This window comes from Leptopilina heterotoma, unplaced genomic scaffold (genome assembly GCF_015476425.1).
Source record: "Leptopilina heterotoma isolate Lh14 unplaced genomic scaffold, ASM1547642v1 Lhet_356, whole genome shotgun sequence".
NCBI classification, from domain to species: domain Eukaryota; kingdom Metazoa; phylum Arthropoda; class Insecta; order Hymenoptera; family Figitidae; genus Leptopilina; species Leptopilina heterotoma.
The window spans coordinates 124,578-151,606 of NW_025111037.1; the positions used below are offsets into that span (position 1 = coordinate 124,578).

The following is a 27,029-nucleotide window of genomic DNA, read 5'->3' on the forward strand; positions in this document are numbered from 1 at the left end:
ATATTACTTACTTTTATTTTTATCAACAATTTTGTGATTTTTTTATTGAAAATTGTCACTTTTTTGTTCAATCACGCACCATTTTGCAAAAAATCAAAATATCGAAAAAATTCTACGTGTGTCGATAGCTGTTGATGTATAGAAAATGACAACATTTTGGTTTCTTTCCAAATCAAAAATTGAAGACGTTAGTTGTTCGGCCATGGAACCCTAAAAACAGACGCCTTTGAATAAAATACTGCACAGCAGCCATTTTGTAATGAAATTTAAAAAAAAATATATTTTGCATATCAATACTCATGGAAAAAAAGGAATTTACAGATTTTTAATTCACCAATTCATTGAGCTAAAAAAAATTTCTAAAAATATGCCTAATTTTCGTGAGTTACTTAGATCTCCCCCCATAACATGTCTGCAACTACTACAAAAGCAAACTTTAAAAAGAATATGTATATTTTTCCTTTATTTTAGTAAATAATAAATAGAAAAATCATTATATAAACCCAGGCGCAAAAATTTTTGGTTTTTTTTAGATGTGTTATTAAACATAGAAACAAGACTTTGCATAAAGCTTCTATCTTGAATTTCAGTCAAGTACTAATTGTCCTTTTGTCCAAGTACTTGTTATTGTCCTTTTGTGGTCGTTTTTATTTTTAATAATTTAATATCAAAGGATGTTAAAGATTATTAAAAATATAGCTAAGGTTTACGTTGAGTTGATTTTTCATTCTTTTTTTAACAGTTTATTGTTTACATTTACGTTTAGTTACAAAAGAACTTACTTATTCACTTACTCTATTTAAAAATGTTTGTCGGATGTTGCTTTCGATTCTTTTTTGATTTTTTTTTTAAATTTTCGTTATATATGTATATTGTTTTACGAGAGTAATCTCAGCTGTTACCTGTTGGGTGAAGATATAAGTCTAACGATTGGACTGATATTTCATCTGGTGTAAATGCTAAACGAGCACTAGAAAGACGTGAACTCGATATATATATATATGTATATATATCGAAGGTATTTCCATCTGGTTTCGAAAGATCGATGCACCGGTGGTGCGATGTAGTGAGAGCATGCACGAGTTCTGAATCACGTGGACCACGCAAAGTGATGTGTCATCGGAAATCTTGCATTGCAAAATACCTATCTCAAACCAAACACCTGAAACACCACCCGCCGATATTTCAAACCGTAGAACACCAGAAATCTAAAAACTTATACATTTTCAGAAAAAAATCTCATATATTCCTGTAAAGCTTGTAACTCAGAAAATAATAATAATAATATAATTGCATCACATATACCAAAGAAGAGAAGATAACAAATTTATATTAAGTTTTTAAACAAAAATTAATAAACTATTAAATGTTTTTGAATATTAAAAGTACATAAATGCTGTTTATAAATTTTAGCCAGACTTTTTTTAATTCGCGTTAAATTACTAAAGAAATAAAAAGAAATACAGAAGCTGAGAGAATAAGAAAAACCGTTGCTAGTCTATTATAAACTAAATATACCTGAATCGAATAATTTCCATTTAAATCAAATAAATTGTATTTGAATCAATAATTTCAGTATTTAAAGTAAATAACATTTATTCGATTTAAACAAAAATTATTTGATTCAAGTAAATATTTACTTTATTTCTCGGGAAAAAAAATTTAAAAAATTTTTAAAAACGTAACTTTTTACAATCTTTGATCTAAATAATATCAAAATCAATGAAAAAATAAAAAATTTTCATTAAAACAACTCATACAATCGAGGAAGCAAGAGAAATAACTAAAGACAGAGGAGTGATAAAAATATGAAGATGATTGAAAAATGATTAAAGCGCATGAGAAATAACTGGTTTCAAGGTGCGTTTCTTGATACCTCTTAAAGATGACATGCACAAAGAGTGGCAAAAGCTGTGATTGGTCTTCTCAACGGACACTGCAGACTCCTTCATTGGTCCCAACAAGTCCTAAACGATAATGTAGGTCACCAGAGCTGCTTTCTCTTCAACAGTCGAGACACGACCGGGAATTCTATTGCTTATACTTGTGTTCTTTTTCCTCGTTCGCAAACTATAGTTCTAACGCAAAAGAGCGCAATCGTTTCTTTCTTCCTTTTTTCAATCGGAATTTTATCAAATTCTTCAAGTTTCATGAATCGGTTCATCCAATCAATACTCATATTAAATATTCTCGTAAAAAATAGTTTCATTCACATGAATATTGACATTACAAACGGATATTAAGGGAACATTTATTTGACAAAAAGTGAAATTTATATATATGTACATTTTTTAAAGAAAGTATGAAAAAATCGTACGTTTACTGAAAACTTTTTATGAAAGAATAAAACTTGTTTGTAACTTTGCTTCACAGGCAAATAATTGTACAGTACAACATTATACCTATTAAAAACTTGTTTTTCAAATTATAATTTATTTCAGTTTTAAATTACATTACAATTTTTTCAGAATTAAATGTTTGTATTTAGTTTTATAAACATGTATATAAATTTGACCTTTTTTCTGATCAATGCAATAATAATCAAATTTTAAGGTTATTGTCGCTTCTAGCAAGAGATAAATAAGAAACAAAAAGTACATATTTCTCTTTTGACATTTAATCCAAATTTTTAATTTATGTTCGCTTTTTGACCTTTGGCCTTCTAAACATAAGCTAAAGTTTTTAACTATGTTTGTTATTCAGGGTTGCTACAAAAAATTAATTTTCTTTTTCCCTGACGTTTCCCTGATTTCCAGACAAAATTTTGACTTTTTCCCTGACTCAAAAGAATATTCTAATTCTCAAATCTTCATATTTTATAATAATTTAAATTTCTGTAAAATTTTTCAAAAAAAAATTTAATTATTTATAAAAATTTTAATTAAATCAATTCAATTATTTAAAAAAAATGTAATAAAATTCGTTGTAAGAATTCAATTAGCTATTATCATAAGTAATCAAACTTTTCCTAAGATTTAAATTATTTTTCATACAATTTTAAATGAATTCATCGAAAAATGTAATTATTTTCAAACATTTTTGCAAGAATTCAATTACATTTCACAAATAATGAAATTCTTCGCTGAAATTAAAATATTTGCAAAATCTACTATTTTAATAAAATTTCTCAAAAGAATTCAATTATTTTCATATATAATAAAATTCTTCACAGGATTTCAATTGTTTAAAAGAAATGTAATAAATATCGTTGCAAGAATTCAATATTGTTTTCCTAAATAATAAAATTCTTCACAGGATTTTAATTATTTAAAAGAAATGTAATAAAAGTTCGTTGCAAGACTTCAATTATTTTCCTAAATAATAAAATTCTTCTCAAGATTTCAATTATTTTTAATACAATTTTAAGTAAATTCTTCGAAAGATGTAATTAACTTAAAACATGTTATTAAAATTCTTCGAAAGAAATAAATGAACAATTATTTTTAATTTTTTATCTGAAATTCATTTTTAAAACAATTTTTAATAAAAAATTCTACGAGAATTCAATTTATTATTTAAATTCAAAAATGAAAAAATTATTGAATAAATTAATTTTTTTCAAAATTGAATTCTCATAAAGAGTTTTATCAACAAATTTTTTTAAATAATCGAATTTTTTCGACAAATTTTAATAAAATTTCCAAGAAAAATTACATTTTTCGAGAAATTTGGTTTAAATTGTGTATTAAAAATAATTGAAATTCTATGGACTTTTATTATTCATGAAAATAATTGAATTTTTGAAAAAAAAATTTATTATTTATGAAAATAATTGAATTATTGGGAAAAAATTTATTATTTATACAAATAATTAAATTATTACGAAAAAATTTATAAAAAATTTGTAAATAGTGTTGAATTGCTGTGAAATGTTTATTATTTATAAATAAAATAATTTTATTTTGGAGAAGAATTTTATTATTTTTAAAGATAATTGATTTGTAATTTCTTTAAAATGAATTTTTTAAGTGTTTTTAACTAAAATTCTTCTATAAATCCATGATTTTTAATAATTAAATAAATATATAGGGGAGAGTTGTTAGAATTGGGCATAGTTTTGACTTTTCTTCATAACTTCCCCTGTAGAACGAATTTCGCGATTTTGCGAATATTTTTGGAAAGATCAACTCAAATGCAATGTTTTTGCTGAACATCGGACCAAAAGTTTCAGAGTTATAAGCAATTTAAAAAAAAAATGTTGCCAGAGTTGATCATGGTTGCCAGAGTTGGGACACTGTAGAAAATCAATGAAATATTTAGGTAAATGATTAAAAATGACCTTCAAAGGACAGAATGACACTTGGGAATGAGGAAAGGAACCATGAAATTAAAATAAAATCCCATATTATGCATTTTCATATAACTTTAGATAATTTATTCCTCATAAACGAAATCCAGAATTGAAAAATTGAAAAAAGGTTATCAAAAAAATTTTTTTTCTCTCTTTCCAATGAAAATGGAGTTTTTAATACCTTTTTAAGTAAAAAAAATGAATTTCTGTTGCAAGTACGCTTTGTAATTGCAAAATTTCCCTCATGGCCCAACTCTGACTCACGCGTCGTTTTGCGCCATAGGGGCACAGAACACAAACGCGTGACACAAACACCAAATTACTTTACACATTTTCACATATCATTTTAATGAACAATTTCTATAAACTTATTTTGTCTTTGGCACATTTCTTCTACATTTAGTTCTCTTTTTTTGACACCACAAACAAATTTTTGCTGAGTCTATATCACAAAGTGGTACGATGGTCAAGTATAGGTTCGTATATGTAACTGCGACTCATATGAAAAGATGGCTGACATTAGTAGCAAGAATTTTCGTAAAAAAATAGATGGCGCTAGTGCGATAAAACGAAATAAACGCGGTGGCTCAACCCTAAACACTGCCCAACTCTGACAACTCTCCCCTATTAAAAAGTAAAATAAAATTAATTATAAATCCTGGAAATTAAATTTTTTTCACTACTTTTAATAAAAATACCTAACTTTTCCTTGACTTTTCCCTGACCTGTGGCAACCCTGCTATTAGTTAGATTTCAGAACAGAAACCTAAAATTTGAGGTTATATATGTATATTCACCTTTTAAGTTAACTTAAAAGAATTTAGGCTTAACATCCTTTGAAGATAATTTTCGTTTACGGACCTTTGACAATTTACCTAAACTTTAAGGTCCTACTCACTTATAAATATGAATATCTGGGAAGGATAATTGTAAAAAAAAACTTTTACTATATTTTTAAAGTGAAACCTAAATTTGCAAATAGCACAATTTGACTACAATATTTCCTCAATATTGATTATGTCAATGTTGACTCATCATGTTCTATATCTTAGCCATTGAATGTCTTTAAGATTTTTAAAAGATGTCTTGTTTACTTAGACTTTCATAGGTATTAAAAAATATAATTTTCTAAGTTCAACGTGGACGTCTTTTAAACGTTTTTGAATCAGACATACAATGTCTTATAAACGTTTTTTAACCCTTAAAGTACACACTGAATACAGATCGCCCCGGTGTTTTTTCAAATGCATTATATTTTTAAAATCATGCCTTTGTTTATTGTTTAATATTTTTTAACAAATTAATTTTATATCATCAAAACTATATTTTTCATATTCCTCAGAACATTTCGTATCGATTAAAAAAAACGACTAAATTTCATTAATTTGAGACAAAGATATAAGGGTTTAAAGTATTGCTGGGTACAAATCGCCCTTGTGTGTATTGAACGTAAGTTTTTGAAGTGTGTACTTTAAGGGTTAAATGGCTTTGTTTCCCAGATAATACCATTAAAGGTCCCAAAAAAATAGACGTTTTTTTAGTATACTGTATACATAGGTATGGAGATATATATTCTAAGATGAAATAGTCTTGGATTTTGAGAGGTATGTTTTGCTCATCGAAAGTAATCTTGTTTGATCACAGTGCGGAAGCGTGCTCTATGCTCAACTGGAAATCTGGAAAACAGCAGTCGAGGAATCACCAAGAAATACCTTGGCCGCTTCGTGGAGTCCGGCAGGAGTTGTTCAAGCGCCAGGAAGTGCAAATGGAGGTACAACTTCTTCCGCATCAAGTACTGGTCCAGCCAGTGTCAAAGGATCCTGTTCCTTGGATTATTCTGACGGTAAATCATCAAAAGAATTAATAATTTATTTCCCTTTCAATATTTATTAAACTTATTTTTATCAAATTCTGTAGAGTTAACACAACTTGTTCATTAAAAATTTTAATGAAATAGGGATCATTGTAAATTACAGTTTATCTTCCAATCTGCAAAATAAAATTTCTTTTGTTGATTGCAGATGAAGATGAGGATTCCGGATCGATTCAAGCATCATCCGGTGGAAAAATGCGAAATGGCGGCTCACACATACATCTTTGGCAATTTCTCAAAGAACTGCTCCAGAGTCCCGGAGTGCATGGTTCATGTATTCGTTGGCTCGATCGCAACAAGGGTGTCTTTAAGATTGAAGATTCCGTTCGCGTTGCAAGGCTCTGGGGTAAACGAAAGAATCGTCCTGCAATGAATTATGACAAATTGAGTCGCAGCATTCGACAATACTACAAGAAAGGTATCATGAAGAAGACAGAACGCAGCCAGAGGTTAGTCTACCAGTTCTGTCATCCCTATTGTCTTTAATATATCTCCAAAAAATAAACATCGAGAACTAGCCATTTCATATCAAATTTGAATCATGTCTCGAACATTTTATCTTGAATTAGGATTTGAGCTTCTTGAGTCACAATTTAAAATTGATTTTGAAATCAGAGGCAAGTTTTTGATTCTTTCATTGCCGGGGATAGACTTCTTTATATATTTCTCCTCGATGCAAATCAAGTTCCCACATAAATCCAAAGGAAGCTGTCTTCTTCATCTCAAAGATCGTCTTCGTCTAATTTCATTTCTCGATCTCGATTCGATCTCGCGTCGAATCTTTAAATGGTCAAAGATCAAACGATACTACAAGCGTATATCCAATAAAATTCATCCAATTGGCGATCTCGAATCTAGATTGAGAATCAAGAGCTAAATCTAGGCTTCCGAGTCTTTTCGCAATGTGGAAAGAATTCAAGCAAAATAATTGTATGTCTGCGTTTAACGAGTGTCTCTATATTTACGAATTGTTATCTTTTTGTACAAATAATGGGAAAAAGGAAAATTTCGCAGTATGTATGTCGTGAGTGAATTGATAATTTCGAAAAAAATAAAGTGTTGTTTTTTGTAATGCGGAGGTCGCCAAAAAGAATCCGCCGAGTTTGCATTATTTTCGAGAATAATGTCAAACGACGGTCGGGTACCAACGTGTACGCCCGGTTTGGGCGCTTAATTAACGCAATCTCGTTCTTCATTCCTTATCGATTTTTACGATCGATCCAGGCTGCTTATATTGCTAAAAAGCACAACCTTGGCTTTTCTCAAGTTTCTAGAGGGTAAGTTGTTGTTAATAACGCGCGAGAGCTCTATAAAAAAAGCAAAGATACACCACACGCTGAACAACTTTCGTAAGATCGAATCAGGAGGTACGTCCTGTGAAGATTTTAGAAAAAAAATACATTCAGCTCATGACTAATCATTAACATCCAAAATATAGAGTCTCTTCTTGCGTTTGCTTGCTGGTTTCATTCGCGGAACATTCTGGCCCACTCTTCTATGATCTTAGCGCGCGGAACTATTCGCTGCTGCTTGATCAACACTTCTGATCTCCAAAGTCTCTCCTTTTTTCAAATCAATAAATAAATTTTCATTTACTTTCTTTATTTTTAGAGCTTTAAATCAAATCTCATTAAATTAATACTATAAAAAATCTTATTTTAAGAAGAGTCTGAAATTCAGTACTCTTAATTAGTAGAGAAAATTTTTTTGCATAAATCTATTAGACTGCCTAATAAATTAACTATCTTAAATTAATTTTTTTTACCCTCTCTCCGCGTTAAAATACAATTTTTATTTTACTGCGAATGAATAACATAACTTCTAAAAATTTTAATTAAGTAAATTGAAGTAATCATATAGTGTAGAGTAATAATTTTAAATGGTATTTCGAAGTATAATACTTTTCTCTAAAAGTTCAAAGAAGTAAAATTAAATTACTTATATATTTTCAAAAATGATTTTTATTTATCTTTTTTATAACAAAATTTGAAATTTTTAAGTTCCAAAAAATGTATTGAAATATTACAGAAAAAAGGTGTTTATAAAATGGGTGAGACATTAAATAATAAATTTAAAGAAAAGCAGTAAAAATTTTACGCGTATTTGATGACATTAATGATCTATAAAACCTGACTTTGTGGCAATGAAATAAACGATATGCAAATTAATATCAAAAATTGTTTTCACATTTAAATCTTTGATTATTTTAATATTTTTCATTAAAATAATAGTATTAATAATATTATTGCATTATTAATAATATTATTATTTGTCATATATTATTAATATCGATTCTATTAAATATTTATTTTCATAAATTGCAAAAATGAGAGATTTTGGAAAATTAAATGTGTTAGGAGGAGATAGAATATGCGATTGAGACCGGTGATATTGGTCCCATATATCTATGATATATTAAACATTGTATGTTCTATGAACGATTAGTATTTAAGGAATATTTAATTTCTTAGTTTTTCAGACTCACGTGAGTCATTTCCATTGTTATATGATGCTAAAAAACCTATTATTATAACTTTATGATTAATACTGAAATATATATATGATGGATTGTACGTCATTTAATCCAGGACTTATGTTATCAAATTGTAAATGTCATACAGAAATCTAAAATTTAAACCCTTTCTAAAATTTGGAAATTACTGAAAAAAGCAATAATACTTAGTATTTGAAGATATATCTTAAGTTAGCGTATATTTCACTCCGATCCCATGAATTTTTATTTTTTCTCGGATCACTTGACGTTAGATCCCCGATTTATATTTATATCGTCAATATAATATTTGCAATAGAGGTGCTTTACTTTCGTATCTTTCAATTATTTAAATAAGAGTTTAATCTAATTCTTCTTAAAATTGATTGAATTCTTTTTAAAGTTGAAAATAATTTTTAATAATACTATACTTTTACTTATTTGAAATTATTTAATTTTTGAAAAATATTTTATAACATATTTTTATAATTACTATAATGATTTATTTATGGTTTTTAATTATTTATATTTGTATTTATATAAAAAAAATTTCACTTTTCCGGACAGTAAATTATTTTTTTTTGCTAATCAAGATTTTTAAAAAATATTTATAATTTTGTTGTATTATTATTATTTTATTATTATTGTTATTATTGAATATTGAAATTCAGGAAAGTGGGAAAATTGTCTAAATTTTGTTTTATGAGAGTAGAGTATGTTGATTGGAAAAAAAATGTTAGAAAAGAACGTAGTTTTTTTTATTTATTTTCCAAAAAACATAGCCCTTGGAAATTAATTAACTTTAAGGTTGATAGTTTCTCGAGCGACCAGGTCTGTATCAGGTATTTAATTAGTACTTTTCATTGGTTGTTTTTTGTACTTTTGTATCGCTCCCTCCTCCTTCTCCTCTTCTTGCCTCTTTGCCACCTCGTGTATACCAAACGCTCTTGTACATAAACGGATTTATTTGACATTGGTACGCACGTATTTATTGTATCACTAAGAATCTCTAAACGACACGATTCCAATATACACAAGGTGGTCGTGTACTCTCTTTACCAGTCCTAATAAGAGGTTCTTTCTTCTTTTCCCAAGTAGTGGCTTTTTAAGTGCGTTTACATAATGGGATCATAAAGCACCTTTCGGTACCAACATTTTTTTACAACACATTTCTTCTTTTATGCATAACTCATTCGAAAAAAGATAACAATTTTTTTATCTTCCTTTTTTATATATATTTACTTGTAGTTTTAATATTTATTTTATTTTTTCTGCATTTTTTGTAATTATACTTATTTAGAATGTAGAAGAAATTATGTTTTGAAGCATGATTTAAATAAGTTCTCAACAATATAATTATTTTAATTTATTTCATTAATTATTAATATAATTTAATTTTGGATGTAATAACAACTCTAGAAATCGTGTAGTGGGAGTAGAGAAGCCTACATGTAGTTCTCGCTCATTCTATTGGCTACTCTTCAAGGTCATGAAATGAAGACCAATGGGCAGGATTTTTATATAGTTGCTACAAATGTGGTTATTACATCCCAACCTTAGAATTTTCTTTTCTTTTATTAATTTACTACAACAATTTATTAAAATTTATGTATTACCATACTTCGTACCTAAATTTTAATTTCGAGGTAGAACTTACTTGGTTTAATTTCAATTTTTAATTAAAAATATTCTATTTAAAAAGTGTTTGTTTCCATATATTTATATATTTTTTAAATCTCTCTTTTGATGCACTTATTAAAAATTGCAATTATAATTAAAGTTTAATTTCATTTAATTTTCGAAGGTAAAAGAAAAAATGTGCTGTAATAATTTCCCTTTAAAGGTACCGAGTGCAATTTTAAAGCAATGAGGTATAGTATAAGTTCCAAAGTACATATTGTATCGTATATTCTATAAATAAGAGAAAGTTTTCTTTTTCTTTTCAACTTTTATCACATAAATTTATTTATTTCAGAGCATTGATATATAGTAAGCGATTCGTTTTTAAATTGCAGAAGATGTTATTTTTTTAACCAAAAAAACTTTCTATGACAAGTGTGCGAATTCACTCATATATACATATATACATATACATAATGTGCACATAAATTATAAAGCGTACACGTGCGTAGAAATTAAATGGAGATTATATTGTTCGTATACTAATTATGCTAGTAAATTGAGGATATATTGTATATCGTATAATGTTTTTTACACATTTAGATTTTATGAAACATTATCGCACATGTATGTATGAGTATACTCATTTTGGTATATATGACCGTAATGAGATTTTATTTATATATATGACGGGTTCCACGTTAAGTGACCCAGGTCAAAATTTTAAATGTTTGGGATCGGGTAAAAATTTTGCAAAAACAGTAGTCCTATTAGATACAATTAAAAATACCAAATATTATTAATTTATTTAAACAAATATAAAAACTGGAGGGGGTCAAAGTTTAAATTTTTGGTCTAACATGGAATATTTGAAAAATTTGTAGTTTCTTTAAAACAAAACGAAAATACGTTTTCTATTTTGGGTTTTTCTGCTGTTTTTCAACACTTTCTAACGGTGTAAACAAATGTAGAGAAAAAAAAATGTTTGACCTTGAAAAATTAAATTAAAAAATAAAATTTCATTTTTTCATCAAATGGACAGTTTTTATTTTAAAAAAAAAAATTTTATCATAAAGGTGAGGTTTTTTCCTAAAAAAAATGTATAGGTCAAAACGTGGGACAAGAACTTTTAACTGGTCAAAATAAACATTTACTTCTGCAATCCACCGCCCCTGCTCGTTGTTGGGCTATATATTGTTTATAACAATTGAAATAAATTATTTTATGCTTTATTAATTATCTGGTGGTCATATTGGATGAATTTAAATTTATTTAGATCATGTGCATCAACGGAATAAGAAAATAAACCTCCTTTTTTAAAAAAGTGTATTAATTTGTTAACTTTGATTTAAAAAAAATTATAAATAATTAAAATCTCCAAAATCGGCCTCGAAGGATGTCTTAAGAATTTATTCCCCTTTAATTTAAGACAAAGAACACTCAAATCGGTTAAAAATTGTAAGCTATAGACATTTTTTAATAGTAAATTGTAAAAAAAATTCCACTGTGGGACGGTGCACGGCAGAAGTAAATGCTTAATTTGACCAGTTAAAAGTTCTTGTCCCACGTTTTGACCTATACATTTTTTTTAGGAAAAAACCTCACCTTTATGATAAAATTTTTTTTAAAAAAATAAAAACTGCCCATTTGATAGAAAAATGAAATTTTATTTTTTAATTTAATTTTTCAAGGTCAAATAATTTTTTTTCTCTACATTTGTTCACACTATTAGAAAGTGTTGAAAAACAGCAGCAAAACCCAAAATAGAAAACGTATTTTCGTTTTGTTTTACAGAAATTACAAATTTTTCAAATATTCCATGTAAATTTTTGACCTGGGTCACTTGACGTGGAACCCGTCATATATATATATATATAACGCTGCAATTGTTATTGTTCGTTATGTACCGAATGCTAACAAATAAAAACAAATGATTATAAAAACAACAAAAAAATGTAATAATAATCTAAATTATAATAAAAAAATGTAAAAAATTATATTTATGAAGTATTTATTCCTTCCGCTTTTCCATGTGTCAACCATAATATTACGTCAATATCTAATGTTTAACAAGTCAAGTAAACTTATAAATTTTTAATTTAAATTATTTATAATTTATCTGTTTTAAACTGTAAACAAACAAAAATCGCAAAAAGTTATAAATTATTTTTCTACTGCATAAAAATACTTTTAAGTTTTGTATTTTATTGAATATTTAAGTTTTCTAGGTCTCTATAATTGTAAGAATTGCAGTGAGCGAAAGTAAAGTCGTAGCAAAAGTCCTTGAGTGAAAGCCTCTCTTATGGATAATTGCATTCCAGATATTGGATATGATGAATCATTGAATGAACGTAATATTCTTTGGTCTGAATTATTTTAAATAAACTTATTTGCAAAAAAATAAACTGAGCGTAAAGTTATCGACCATCAATTTTATGTAGTCTCTAATAAAAATTCTTTCCGAGAGCTAAGAATTCTGCCGATCGACATCTTTACATTTTTAAGGAGCTTCTGTCGTTAAAATCTGAAGAGAAGTTGGTTTCTTAGAAATTTTCTTATAATAAATATTTTCAATGTCATGAAATATTTAAATTCCTCAAATATAATATAAGCTTTTGAATTAAATAAAATATTGATAAGTTTTTAAATAAAATTATTGAAATTGCATAATAATAAGTAATTCAAAAAAAGATTAATATTGGAGTAAGAAAAATAAAATTATCAGTAGGTGAAATAAATTTGCATTTTCGAAGATCTTAATAGTTAACAAAATTTAGTTAAGAACGATTATTTACAATACATAATATAGGTGTCAGACAAAAACACAGGCTTGAAAAATTTTGGTAATGTCTGTTACATAAAAAGAGGAGTTGATTCTTACAGATATTTTGACGTTGAATTCGAATCTGACCTCCAAAATGGCCTATCACATCAGGATTTTCTGTAATATTAGAGGTTGAATGGGCAAAAAATGTCCATTCTGGACATTTTTATAAATTTTTTGTTTATAACAAATGTAATTGTTTATGCTTATAAATTTTTTAAGTTTTTGAAAGAACGTACATATGATATAAACATTTAAAGTTTAAAAAATGCCGAAAATATTTACAGATAGAAACTTGATTATTGTTCATATAATTGTTAATAACAATGATAATTATTAACTTTAAAATATTTGTTTACCAAAATAGACATTAATTACCTACTTAAATAAATATAAATTTGAACTTGACTGCAATAAAAAAAAGTTTTTTATGAAAAAGGACCAAAGTTATCTATTTGTAATTAAGGGGGCATTCTGAGTCTTTTGCACGTATTTTGAAGAATTTTTTTTTTCATAGTGAAATTTATTTAATCATTTTAAAATTTTTACATATTATTACACATATATTAAACTAAATAAAAAAAATTTTTCTATATTTTTTGTTGTTAATAGCAAAGAAATGGTGATTTGAAAAAAAATTTCGAAAATCTGGTTGACATGATATCTTTAATAAAAACAGACGGAATCAAAAAATCCAAACGGATTATTAAAATATAGGTAAGCCTGAACTAAAATCATAATTTTTAAATAATTTTTAACCTGTTTTGTAAACAATTTTAGTTGCAAAAGAAGGGTTAAAAAAGTAAAAAGTCCGCCATTTTGTTATTTTTCAATGAAAATTTTTTATTTTAGTTCAGACTGTAACCACTTACCTATATTTTAATAATCCGTTTGAATTTTTTGATTCCGTCTGTTCTGACTGGAGAAATCAACCAGATTTTCGAGATTTTTTTTTCAAGTCGTCATTTTTTCGTTATTAACAACAAAAAATATAGAAAACATTTTTTTTATTTAATTTAATATATGTGTAATAATATGTAAAAATTTTAAAATGTTTAAATAAATTTCACTATGAAAAAAAAATTCTTCGAAATACGTGCAAAATGACCCAGACTGCCCCCTTAAAATTGTTTGCAACAATTTAAATAAATTGTATTATGCATTATTATTTGTCCGGTGCTCAGACTAGACTAATTTAAATTGATTTCGATTATGTTCAATAGAAAAATAAAAAAATAAAAATGATTTTTTCTAAAAATATTGTAGGGGAGTATAGTCTAGGTCGGACTACTGTCAAAGTAGGCTATTCGCAATTTTTTGGGGGGGCAGTTCAGGAATAATGCCTCAAATATACATAATTAAATAAAGAAATTTCAAATCTGCATGAGTTTTTTTCATGAAATATCTTAAAACGATTTGCAAAAATGAGTTTTCAAGTCTATGACTAGTATTTGGTAAGTTTCAAAAAATCCAGAGTTAAGAAATCTGTAAAATTACTACCCTTTTTTGTAACAGACATGACCAAAATTTTGCATGCCTGTGTCATTATTTCAATAAATATTAATAATTACATAAAAATTATTAATTAAAAATGAAAATAAATTTAAATAAATTAATTTTTATAAAAATATTGATTAATAAAAAAAATTGTAAAAACGCTCTAATAATAATAAAAAAAATGAAATTAAAAGATGTAATTTCATAATTCCTTTTTCATTTCCTCGATTAAACACAAAGTTTGCCTTGGGGATTCCAATTGAAGGCGATGCGAACCTAACTGGCCATGTTATTTGCGAAAAATTGCAAACGTCTATAAAACGATACGTATCGTCATAGGTTGGTATAAAGCTTTCGCTTATAATATAATATAATATATAAGCGAATTCACACATAGTGAGAGATGGGATGGGGGAGAGGAAGAGATGAGTAAATCTGGATAGGAAGGCGCGAGTTGTGGGCGTCCCTTTAGTGATTTACGATGTTTTAATCGGACAATTAATCTAACACCTTGTTGCAACAACACCATGCTCTTGTAGTGTAAGAAGACTTTGAAACTATAAGGGAGGAAAAATTCTTAACTCAAAAAAATATTAGCCCACAACGATCGATTACAATCAAGTGGAATGTGAACCAAATAAGTATTGCGCGGCACGTATATATACAATACGCGTCTTTTCATAACTAAAAGGCCGACGCTTAATTGGAATCTTGGCAGAGTACTTATTCTAGGCTATCGACATCTTTAAAGGTAAACCTTCCAGCTATTCTGCGAATATATCCCCTATAATACAATATATGTTTCATTTTCATACATGTACATGTCTCTCATAATGTTCTCATAATAATCTATGAAGATGTTATCGCCCAGTTTAGATTTGTTTTTAAAACATTTTTTTAAAATATTGTAGATGACATTTAATACTTATTAAATTCTAATAAAATAAATAAGTTGTACACGGAGAAAAAAGTTAGCTAATGCAACTAATTATTAGCAATCGCAGCTAATTTTAATTTCTATTATATGGATAGCAATTATATTAGCCACTCTAGCTACTAAATATTAGAGGCGTTGTTAGCTATATCAGCTAATAATCTAGCTAACAAAATAGCTAAAATAACAAATATACCTGGCTAATATTACTAGTTCTAATAATGCTTTTATTTTACATTTAGATTTTACATTGTACGAATTTTTAATATTCTCTCTTCTGGAAAGAGATAAATTTTCAATAATTTTGAACATAAAATTAATAAACTAATTTATAAAAATATAATATTAATACATAAGAAAAACTAAAATGAAAATGTATACGAAAGAAAAAATTATAATGTTAAATTGATACATATATTAAAGTTTATCTCTTACTTTCAGATTTTTTACACAATCCTCCATGTCCTACACTTTTTACGAATTTAATAGTTTAACACTTCACATTTTGTTGACCGAAAATAAATAGTAATAGTAGGTATAATTTAATATATTTAGCACTCTAAACTTATTTGCTAAACGCGATGTCATTGACGCTTTCTTTAATACTGTCTAGTGCATGCGTGAAAATCTACGGGGTTCACAAGCACGGATTGCTAACTTATTAGCTGTAATTGCTAACTTGTTTGCTGTAATGGCTAATTTAGATAACTTTTACAGCTATATAGAGTAGAGGGGGGTAATGTAGTGCACTGGCTTTACTGACTAAACGAATGAATTGAATTACTTGCCGTTTGCATGGTAGGGTTAAGGTATCAAATTATAGTAATGTATATCATTTTGGCTTTATTGTGCTTCTTCTAAAAGAAGTTGTGGCGTAACTTCAAAAATACTAGATTTCGAAACCATATTTACGTTTTTTTAGTGACTTGAAGAAAATGTAAGGCTCGTTAAAAAAGTATCAGGTAAGTGCTTTTTCAATGTAAAATTTACTTCTGAACACAAATTTAGTATTGTTTTGACGTTTAATTTTGTTTTTATTGAGATATTGAAGTCAACGTGAAAAAAGTGCTTGGGGCATTGTAGTGTACGGGGTTGGGGGCAATGTAGTGCAATTATACAGAGTACCGTAAATATGTATTATTTAACCATGTTTGCTTTTTGCAAATTTTTGCAATTTTCTTTCAGTTTTATCTAACACAGGACCAAAGAAATATCTAGTTTATAGTGCTGTCCACGAGATGAGATGATACCACCCGTGCAGAAAATGCCCCACTTTGCCCTATTTAAAACAAGGTTCTGGTCGGGGCCTCGACAGTTTTCCCTATTAAATTTTTTTTTTAATAAAGTTTTTAGAATTCCTTTTTGTTGTAGAAGCTATTAACAATGAAAGGCAACCATTATTTTAGTTATTTAATAATTTTTTTATTTTAGGGGTTTGACTAGAATTCCTAGCCGGAACCCCAGGTAGGGTGTTCATTTGATTTTAGATAGGGTACTGAGCAGGGCCTCGACAGTTTTCCTTGTTTAAATAAAGTGTAAAAAATTAAATCTCTAAAATTACTTTTAATAAAAAATAATGAACAATTGAAGAATACAATTAAAGAGAGTAATTATACTATCGTTTTAATAATTTTTTTATTTTGTGGGTTTGACCAGAATTTCTGGCCAAAACCCCAAGTGAGGTGTTCACTAGATATTAAATAGGGCTCTGATCAGGGCCTCGACAGTTTTCATCGTTTGAATAAAGTGTAAATGAATTAAATTTTTTAAATTAGTTCCCATAATAAAATTATAAACACTTGAAGAAATTAATTAAACGGAGTAATTATACTACATTTTTAAGAATTTTTTATCTTATGGGTTTGACCAGAAATTCTGGCCAAAACCCTAAGTGGGGTGTTCACTAGATATGAAATAGGGCTCTGATCAGGGCCTCGACAGTTTTCCTCGTTTTAAAAGCATGTAAATAAATTTAATTTTTTAAAATTAACTTTTTTAAAACAGTTATTTAAGTTAAAAAAGCGTGTTCTTTAAAAACACTTTATAAAATAATTATGGTAATATATTTAAAAAACGAAAATACATATAATTTTTTTTTTCTTTAAGTACAATATTATAATAAAGTTTATTTATTAATAATAACAACTAAATTATAAATAACGAATAATAATAGTTATTAACACAGGAAATGAAAAGTGTTGTTTTAACCTGAATTCAGGTTAAAACAACACTTTTCATTTCCTGTGAAATAATTAATTATTATACATTTATTTAAAAATAAAAATTATGAATTTAAAAAATAATAATTAATAAACAATTATTAATAAATTATACTTAATGAATTTTAATAATTATTAATTTATAGGATGAATTTATCATTTGGTTTGTATATATATATATATATATATATATTATATTATATTATTTTAATAATAATAATTATTTTATATTATATTAGCTTAAAGTGAGAAAATGATTCGGAGAGATTGTTAAATTTAACACCTTCAATATTTAATAACTATTTTTTAAACATAATTAATAAATTTGAATAAAATTTTTTTTAAATAAATATTAATTATTACTTACACATTTGAAAACAAAAATTATAACCTTAATAATATTATAAAATTAAGGAGGCAGAAAGGAGCGACAACCTCCAAAAGAAAAATGAATTAATCATAAAACCAAAAATTATATTTTTCAAAAATTTTTAAGTTTTTCTATTCTTGAAATTATATTATTTTTATCATTTTTACTTTTAAATTAGTCAAAATGACTATAATACCTCATTATGTTATGTATAAATATGTTGTATATATACACCCAGAGAAATAGTATATTTGTCTCAGAACCAACTAGACTTTTTATTTGTTTGAAATAAATTTTATTTGGTTTAAATAAAATTTTATTTATCTCAAATATATGTTTTATTTGTGTCGAATAAAATTTTTATTTAAAAGAAATAAAAAGTCTAGTTGGTTCTGAGACAAGTATACGTTTATTTAACTCAAATAAAATATATTTGGTTTAAATAATATTTTTCTCTAGATATAATGAATATGTTCATTATGTTTCTAGTATAATAATATTTTTAATTACAGTAATTTTATTGTAATTTCTTTTGAATAAAATTAGCCTCACAAAATAGGGCAATTTTAAGAAAAACTGACGAGGCCCTGACCAGTTTTTTCCTAAGTAGGGCATTGGTCGGGAACAACGTCACACACTAGTCGGGCACTGGTCAGCTTCTCTACCCAGAGCCACACCAGAGATCGGGAAAACTGTCCAGTACCCTATCAGGCCCACATTTTAATTTCCGCACGGGCATGTAAAGTCTAGATCTCGTCTCGGTTTCTACATGCAAAGTCTCTTCTCGTGGGCATCACTACTTGTTTATAGTTTTTTAAGTTTCTTATGTTCCTACTATCATATCTAATAAAATAAAATTGTTTATAATATATTCTCTGCTTTTATTTCACTAATAAAGTGGTGCACTACATTGCCTCACAAATTTTAGAATGTCGAAAAAAGTGCTTTCAGTTTTTTGGATATAGAAAAGCTCCACCTACATCTACAAAAAAATAATGTACAGAAGTCTTCGAAAGAAAAGTGCACTACATTACCCCCTTCTACTCTACATATATATCAATGAAAGATTTGGTGCTACAACAAATAATTTGCTCACTTAGCTAAATTATTAGCATCAACAGCTAATAAATTTCTGATAATGCAAATTTGCTGCTGTTGCTAAAGTATTTTTCTCCGTGTATTTATAAAAAGTTATAACGTGAATTTCCAATAATAAAGAAGCAACAATTTTTTCCGTTATGTCATATTATGAGTACTTATATTGGTTTAATATAAGATATAAAAAATTCTAGAATTTACATTCCGTGTAAGAATTTCGCTAGATTTCTATTAGAATCTCCAGTCTAGAAAAACTAATCTGATCATTGTCATCCTAGGTGGAAAAGTTAACGTTAGCTAATGATACTAACGTTAGGCTAACATTTAGTTAACGTTAATCTAATATTAGTGACCAAAAAATATCGTCAGATTAACGTTATGAGAAGCATTCTTAGGCGCATAGAAAGAGACAAAAGCATGAAAGTAGACCCCTTATCTTGTCTTGTTTAAGGCACTTTTCTTATGTGACGGCCGAAATTTTAGGCTTTTTTCAGGAATTTTTTTTTCACAGAGAATAAAATATAATTCTATAATTTATTTTACATGTTGTAATTGGTGTCTAAAAATATACAAAAAAATTTTTTTTAGTGATTTTTCAAATCATTTAATAATTATTTTTATGAGTCAAAGGTGACTCCTTTGAAAATGCACGGGTGAACGGTCGCAACGATAACTTTCTTCAGTATAGTCTGAAATAAAAAAATCAAACGTAGTTTTACTCAGTAGGCTTACTGTTATCGTGTGAACCTCAATAAACAATTTATCTTAATAAATATCAAAATGGCGGACTGTTAAAAAAAAATTTCAAAAATCGCTTGTTTTATCGTAAGTAATTGTTTTAAAAAAATAGGATAGCCACTCATGTGTAGAATAATGCCTCCAAATTACAGACCGAACTTTGTTAGTTTTTCAAATATCTGTCTAAAACTTTTACACGATATTTCTACGATATTGTACTTTCGAAACATGCAAAAAAATCGATTTTTTCAAACCGTCACATAGGAAAAGTGCCTTAATGGCGCATGTGCAAGAGTAAAAGTTTTTGGTAAGGTCTTTGTCTAACTCTATGATTAGGGGTCGTAGAAGTTTACCTTTTTAATATTAGGGGACAAATAGGGCAAAAAATTATCAGTGGAAAATTAATGTGGCCCTAAAAAGTACCCTATTAAAGCCCTACTAATTCTAATGACCGTCTACATACAAAAAATCTGGTTTTTACTACTTTTTAACTACCCTTGTAGAAATGGTGGTTGGGATCTAGTGAGGACCACACTAATTAGTTTACCCTATTTGAAAAAGGGCTTCAACTACAGAAACTAGTGGGGTTTTAGTCGCTTTTGTCACGATCATGTTGATGGGGTCCCGACTAGAAGTTCTAGTTTACTTCTACCGCACAATGAGTTATTTTTTCATTTTCGCGTTCAAAACCTAATTTCTCTTGAAGGAATTGACCAAAATGAATGAACCTTGGACCAAAAAAAGCTAAATAAATGTAGAATAGAAAAAAATTACAGAGAATCCTTAATCTACTTTTTTGAGCTCCTGGGAGTTGAGTGAAGTTAGCATTTTTTATGAAAAAATGACAACCCAGGCGCGAAAGACCAATGCTGACGATGGATTGAAGCTTGATTCAGTCTTGAACGCCCAGCGTGGGTAACCCAGTGTTGAAGCAGTCTTTATATCACTGTCGCTCAATATTGATTCAGCATTGGACACCAATGTTCGTCCCATGCTCGATTCAAGGCTCGGTCAATCTTCGTGAGTGAAGCTTGAATATCTAATCTTAATTCAATTCTGAATCAATCTTGACAGTTTATTTATTGACGTGTGCATTTAAAAATATCAAATATAAATATTTATAAATTATTTACTATTAAAATATTTTTTATGATAATTTTATATACTCCCATGCAGAAATTGAGATTGGAATTTTATGGGGTCCTAGCCAGAATTCCCTATCTGTAGTGGGGAACTGATTAGAGAAAATCGTTAGAACCCAACTACTTTCATAACGGTCGGCAGATGGGGTATAGACTAGAATATCTAGTCGGGAACTAGTATTAAAACTAGCTGTGTGTTGATAGGGCCCCGACTAGAATTTTCTAGTTGACTTTTAAAAATTATTATTTTTCAACTTAACCTATTTATAATTAAATTCTTCATTCATATTAACATTATTAATGAATGTTGTACACGAAAAACCTGAAACTTGAGTTGAAAAATCTCGTGCCCATGGGGGATCGAACCTTGGACCTTGGGGACTCCAGTCGGATACACATACCTCCCGGCCGTGATAGCTTGGAAGCACCTCCGCTTAAATAACATCCCGTGCAGCAATTCACCATTTGCCCCTATCTCTAGTAGGGCTCTCGCTAGATTCTAACTAGAATCTCTAGTCTAGAAAAACTAGTCGGGTTCCAATCAAATTCTAGTTAAATAATTTTTACCAGCATTATTTTTTAAAAAATTTTGCATATTATTTAATTATTTCATTTTTTAACATATTTGAAACCCAATTTTTAATATTGTAGAACATTCTTACATAAAATTCCAATAAAACAATTTTATTAAATAAAAATCTTTTATTTAATAAGTAAATTAAAAGAATAAGACACAAATAAATATTAATTATGTGAGTATAATTAATTTTTATTACCTAAATATTGTAATATTATCCGTAAAAATAATTATTTAAAAATATATGTAAGTGCAATTATACTTTAAAATGTTTTTGACAATTCATAAAAATATTTATTTATAGAAAGACAATTTATGTATATTACTTGTACACTAGTTTGTCGCTAGTTGGAAATCAATAAGGTCCTAGTGAGTTTTTCTAGTCTGAATTATCTAATAATTTCAATTAATAATAATTCTTTATAATCTAATAATAATTTAAATTAAAAAATTATAAAGTTATTAAATTATTTAAATTATTAAAATAATAAATAATAATGTCAATTAATAATAATTCTTTATAATACAAAATTAGTAATAATAATTCTTTAACTAGAATTTGATTGGAAACCGATTAGTTTTTGTAGACTAGAGATTCTAGTCAGAATCTAGCGAGGTTCTAGACAGATTTTTCTAGAGTAGATTTTCTAGGATGGTTCTAATCAGAATCCAACATTTGGTAGGGACAAGTAGGGAAATTTCTACATGGGCTATTTAAAAATTATTATTATTAAGATATCAATTGGTAAATAAATATTAATATTTATTTAGTATATAATATTTATATTAATTAATAATAATAATAATAATTATATATTATTATTATAATAAGAATAATAATAATAATTATTATTATTATTACACAGCTCAACAAAAAAACGAAAAAAATTTGCGCCTGGATTTATATAACGATTTTTCTATTTATTATTCACTAAAATAAAGGAAAAATATACGTATTCTTTTTAAAGTTTGCTTTTGTAGTAGTTGCAGACATGTTAAGGGGGGAAATCACGAAAATTAGGCATATTTTAGGAATTTTTTTTGGCTCAATAAAATGATCAATTAAAAATCTGTAAATTACGTTTTATTCCATGAGTATTGATATGCAAACTATATTTTTTTTAAAAAATTTCATTGCAAAATGGCTGCGATGTAGCATTTTATTGGAAGGCGTCTGTATCTTAGGGTTCCATGGCCGGACAACTAACGTCCTCACTTTTTAATTTTAAAAAAAACCAAAATGTTGTAATTTTCTATACATCAACAGCTATCGACACACGTAGGATTTTTTCGATATTTTGATTTTTTTACAAAATGGTGCGTAATTGAACAAAAAAATGACAATTTTCAAAAAAGAAATTCTAAAAATTGTTGATAAAAATAAAAGTAAGTAATATAAAAAAACCTTCGTGTGTCGATAGCTGTTGATGTATAGAAAATGACAACATTTTCGTTTTTTTCCAGATAAAAAAATTAAGGACGTTAGTTGTCTGACTATGGAATCCTGAAACGAGACGCTTTCTAATGAAATGCTGCACAGACACCATTTTTTAATAAAATTTAAAAAATATATTTATTTTGCACATCTATACTCATGCAATACTCATGAAATGGTAAATCAAAAATCTGTACGTTTTATTACGTACTTTACAGATTTTTGATTGACCATTTCATTCAGAAAATCCTAAATTATCAAAAATATGGTAAAAACGTTCTCCTATCTACAAAAGCAAACTTTTTTATAAAATAAAATTTTTTTCCTCATATCTGTCGATAAATCTATCATAAAAAATATCTTAAATGTCAGGCGCAAATTTCATGTTGACTTGTGTTATATTATTTATTATTATTATTAATTATATAAGATTCATATAAATAAAGTTAAATTATATATTATTATTTTTTTCTTGCTCAGTGTCAAATTATTGTTTTCAAAGTCCAAGAGTTTCGTTTGTCTGAAAAATTTTCAGTAAAAAAAATGTTCATTAGGGTGTAATAAATATTTATGCCTAGTAGTTTCACACTAGGATTAACTGTTTAGTAAATATGTATTATCAAAAAACTATTCTTTGTCAAACGCGTGCGATTAAACACAAATAACCTTGAGACTTTAGCATTGCCAACTTAAGAGTTTAAAGTATGTGTTGAGTTGGTAATGCTGGAGTTTCAAGGTTATTTGTGTTTAGCTGCGCGTGTTTGCCAAAAAATAGTTTTTTGATAATATTTACTAAACAGTTAATCCTAGTGTAAAATTACTAAGCATAAATATTTATCACTACCTAATGAACATTTTTTTCACTAATAATTTTTTAGATAAACGAAACTCTTAATCTTTGAAAATAATAATTTGACACTGTACAAGAAAAAAAAATATATATAATTTAACTTATAAAATTATCATAAAAAATATTTGAATATTAAATAATATATAAATATTTATATTTAATATTGTTCAGTGCACACGGTAATAAAGAAAGTGAATATTGTATCAAGATTGACCGAGTCTTGAATCGAGCATGGGACGAACATTGGTGTCCCATGCTGAACAAATATTGAGTGACGCGCCGTATATAGGGGAGAGTCTCCAGTTGTGAGACACCTCCAGTTGTGAGACAGTCAATTTTTTTTAACATGCAATATTAAAAAGCCGATTGGTTTATATAAAAACATTTCTATTTATATGAGCCAAATTTTTCGTGTACGCCGAAGCGGATATATAAACTGTTTTTGTTAAATACCAACACTGTGTGTAATAATCGACTAAAAAGCGTTTTTTCAAAAAATGCAAAGTACTTTTTTTCCAAGTTAATTAATTTGAAAAGGTAAATGTAATGCATTTTCTTTTAGTGTTTTCCTTATATTTTGTGATGCAATATTGCATTGTTCCAATCTACGGTTGAAAATAATTTAATTTTCCTTTTTCAAAATAGCGCCAATTTCTGGGTGTGAGACACAGCATATCACCAGTTGTGAGACGGTGTCAACACCCATCTGGGCAGCATAAAAAATACGACTTTGCAGGCATACTATTTAAATGTTGTTTTGATTTTTTTTCTAGTATTTTTGGGCATGTCAAGTGGAAAAAAGTCAATTGATTCAGAAGAAATCAATTTTAATGCTCTTGTTGAAGCTATTAAATTGTGTTTATTTGATAGTCATATTTTGTCGAATAAATATTATTATTTAGTATATAATAATATATATTATTAATATATTTAATTATTTCTACTAAACATAACGTTTTATGTCAAACTTATTAAATTTTAGCAATTTTTAATGAGTGTCTCACAACTGGAGACATTTTTTTTTTTTTGAAAAAAGCGATGTGCTCGGAAAATGTATCGTAAAATTTTTTGAGTTCATCGAAACACTATACTTTCTTTTAATAAAAGTTGCGTATTTCTGTTACCTTTCGAACGGTGTATTTTATTTACAATTTCGTTTACCCGTTTACAATTTACGGGTCAAAAATGAAACCCGTCTCACAACTGGAGACTCTCCCCTACAGAATATACGGCGTTGGCATTGAAATAGTAGATTAGGCGAGGTGCCTTCCAGCCTTCTGTGGCCGAGCGGTTTAAATGCGTGCGTTTAGGACTTCCGGTATGCGTTAGGGGCGGGGTGCGTGAGTTCTCGATCCCACATGCGAGCGAATATTTTTTATTCTTTGTTTTAAGCGTTATATCTAATAATAAAATTGTGTGTTGTGTTGTGAATAAAAAATGTGAATATGTTTGTAAATAATATTAAAAAGTCTGCTGAAAAATCGAGAAAAAAATGTACCGATTAACAGAAAAATTGTTTTCTTTTACTAAAATTATTTTTTTAATATTACTATTTCAAATGACATTTATTGTTAGTAATATATTATTTATATGATAATAATATAATTATTATGATAGTAACTTAATGCCATTAAATTAACAAACGCATATAATATGAATAAAAATAATAGCAATAATATTCATTACTATTATAATTATAATTATTACTATTATTATTATATACAATTCATATATCCATATTATATTGAATGAGCGCGAGAGACGCGTAAATTTGGGAACAGTAGAAGCATCCTTGTTTCAGTCCTGCATTAGGGTTCCGCAGCATTGATTGAACATTGAACGCCAATCTTCAACAGGGACTGGAGCGTCAGTCTTAAATAAGTGTTACATTATGGCTAGAAGCAACCTTGCTTCCGCCGTCCCACCGAGGCTTGATCAATGTTGACCAAGCCTCAACGAAGCTTTCGTAAAGCCTGAACCCAGCGTCAGTTCTCACCTGGGAAATTAGAGTATAAAAACCTGTAAATCATAATAAAACTTAATAAAACAACTTTTTTGTAATAATTTAGGATCACGGAATACAAAAATAAAGTTAGTGTTTCGAAATTCAAAATGGCGAATTCAAAATGTCGGATGAAATTTTCAAAATTTAAAAAAACTTCTAATTTATCCAAATTGTGGTATTTTAATGTTTTCGAGATCGTTGAATCCAAATATGATTGTAAAATTTAAAAATTCAAAATGACGGACAAAATTTTTTAAAGATGCTTCGATTTTAATAAGACTTGGTACTTTTACGTTTTCGAGGTCGCTGAATCCAAATATGATGGTAAAATTTAAAAATTCAAAATGGCGGACCTAATATGTCGGAAAAAATTTTTTTTATATTTTAATTTGACAAATTTTAAAAGTAACAACTTTATTTTCTTACACGTCAAGCGCAGTCAAATTCTAATGTTAACTTGTAAAAAAAGATTAGCGGGAAAACAATTGAAAGCAGAAAAAATGTCAAACAACTGTAATTAAATTTACAAATAAGTACATACTTCCAGGGAATTGAAATATATTAAAACCATCAGAGTAAAGTATAGATTTAAATAAAAAAAACACCAATTGCAATATTTCCAATAGCCACAAATAATTTAAACTTTGGTACAAATCGAATCTTAAATTGGAGAATTAAAATATTATATTCTGCATAAAATCATAAAGTACAAAGTCATGTTAAAATCTAAGCATTTTTAAACACTTTTTGTTCGCCATTTTAAATCTTTTAATTTTATCATCATATTTGAATTCAGCGACTTCAAGAATATTATAGTACCAAGTATTATTAAAATCAAAGCATTTTAAAAAAATTTGGTAAGCCACATTGGGTCCGCCATTTTGAATTTTAAAATTTCACCATCATATTTGAATTCAGCGACCTAGAAAACATTAAAATACCACAATTTAGATAAATTAGAAGTTTTTTTAAATTTTGAAAATTTCATCCGTTATTTTGAATTTCGAAACTCCAACTTAATTTTTGTATTTAGTGATCCTAAATTATTACAAAAAAGTTGTTTTA

The 27,029-nt window shown here is 27.4% G+C and overlaps 1 protein-coding gene across 1 annotated transcript in view; it reads left to right on the top strand.

Annotated features, from left to right (window-relative positions):
* LOC122505413 (DNA-binding protein D-ETS-4) overlaps positions 1–9,014 on the top strand; it is a 108,315-nt gene extending 99,301 nt beyond the window's left edge. The window contains exons 5-6 of the mRNA XM_043617010.1: positions 5,936–6,134; positions 6,313–9,014. Of these exons, the coding sequence (XP_043472945.1) occupies positions 5,936–6,134; positions 6,313–6,650 (537 nt within the window). The 3' untranslated portion in view covers positions 6,651–9,014. The remainder of the gene's footprint in view (positions 1–5,935; positions 6,135–6,312) is intronic.
* Positions 9,015–27,029: the final 18,015 nt, after the last annotated feature.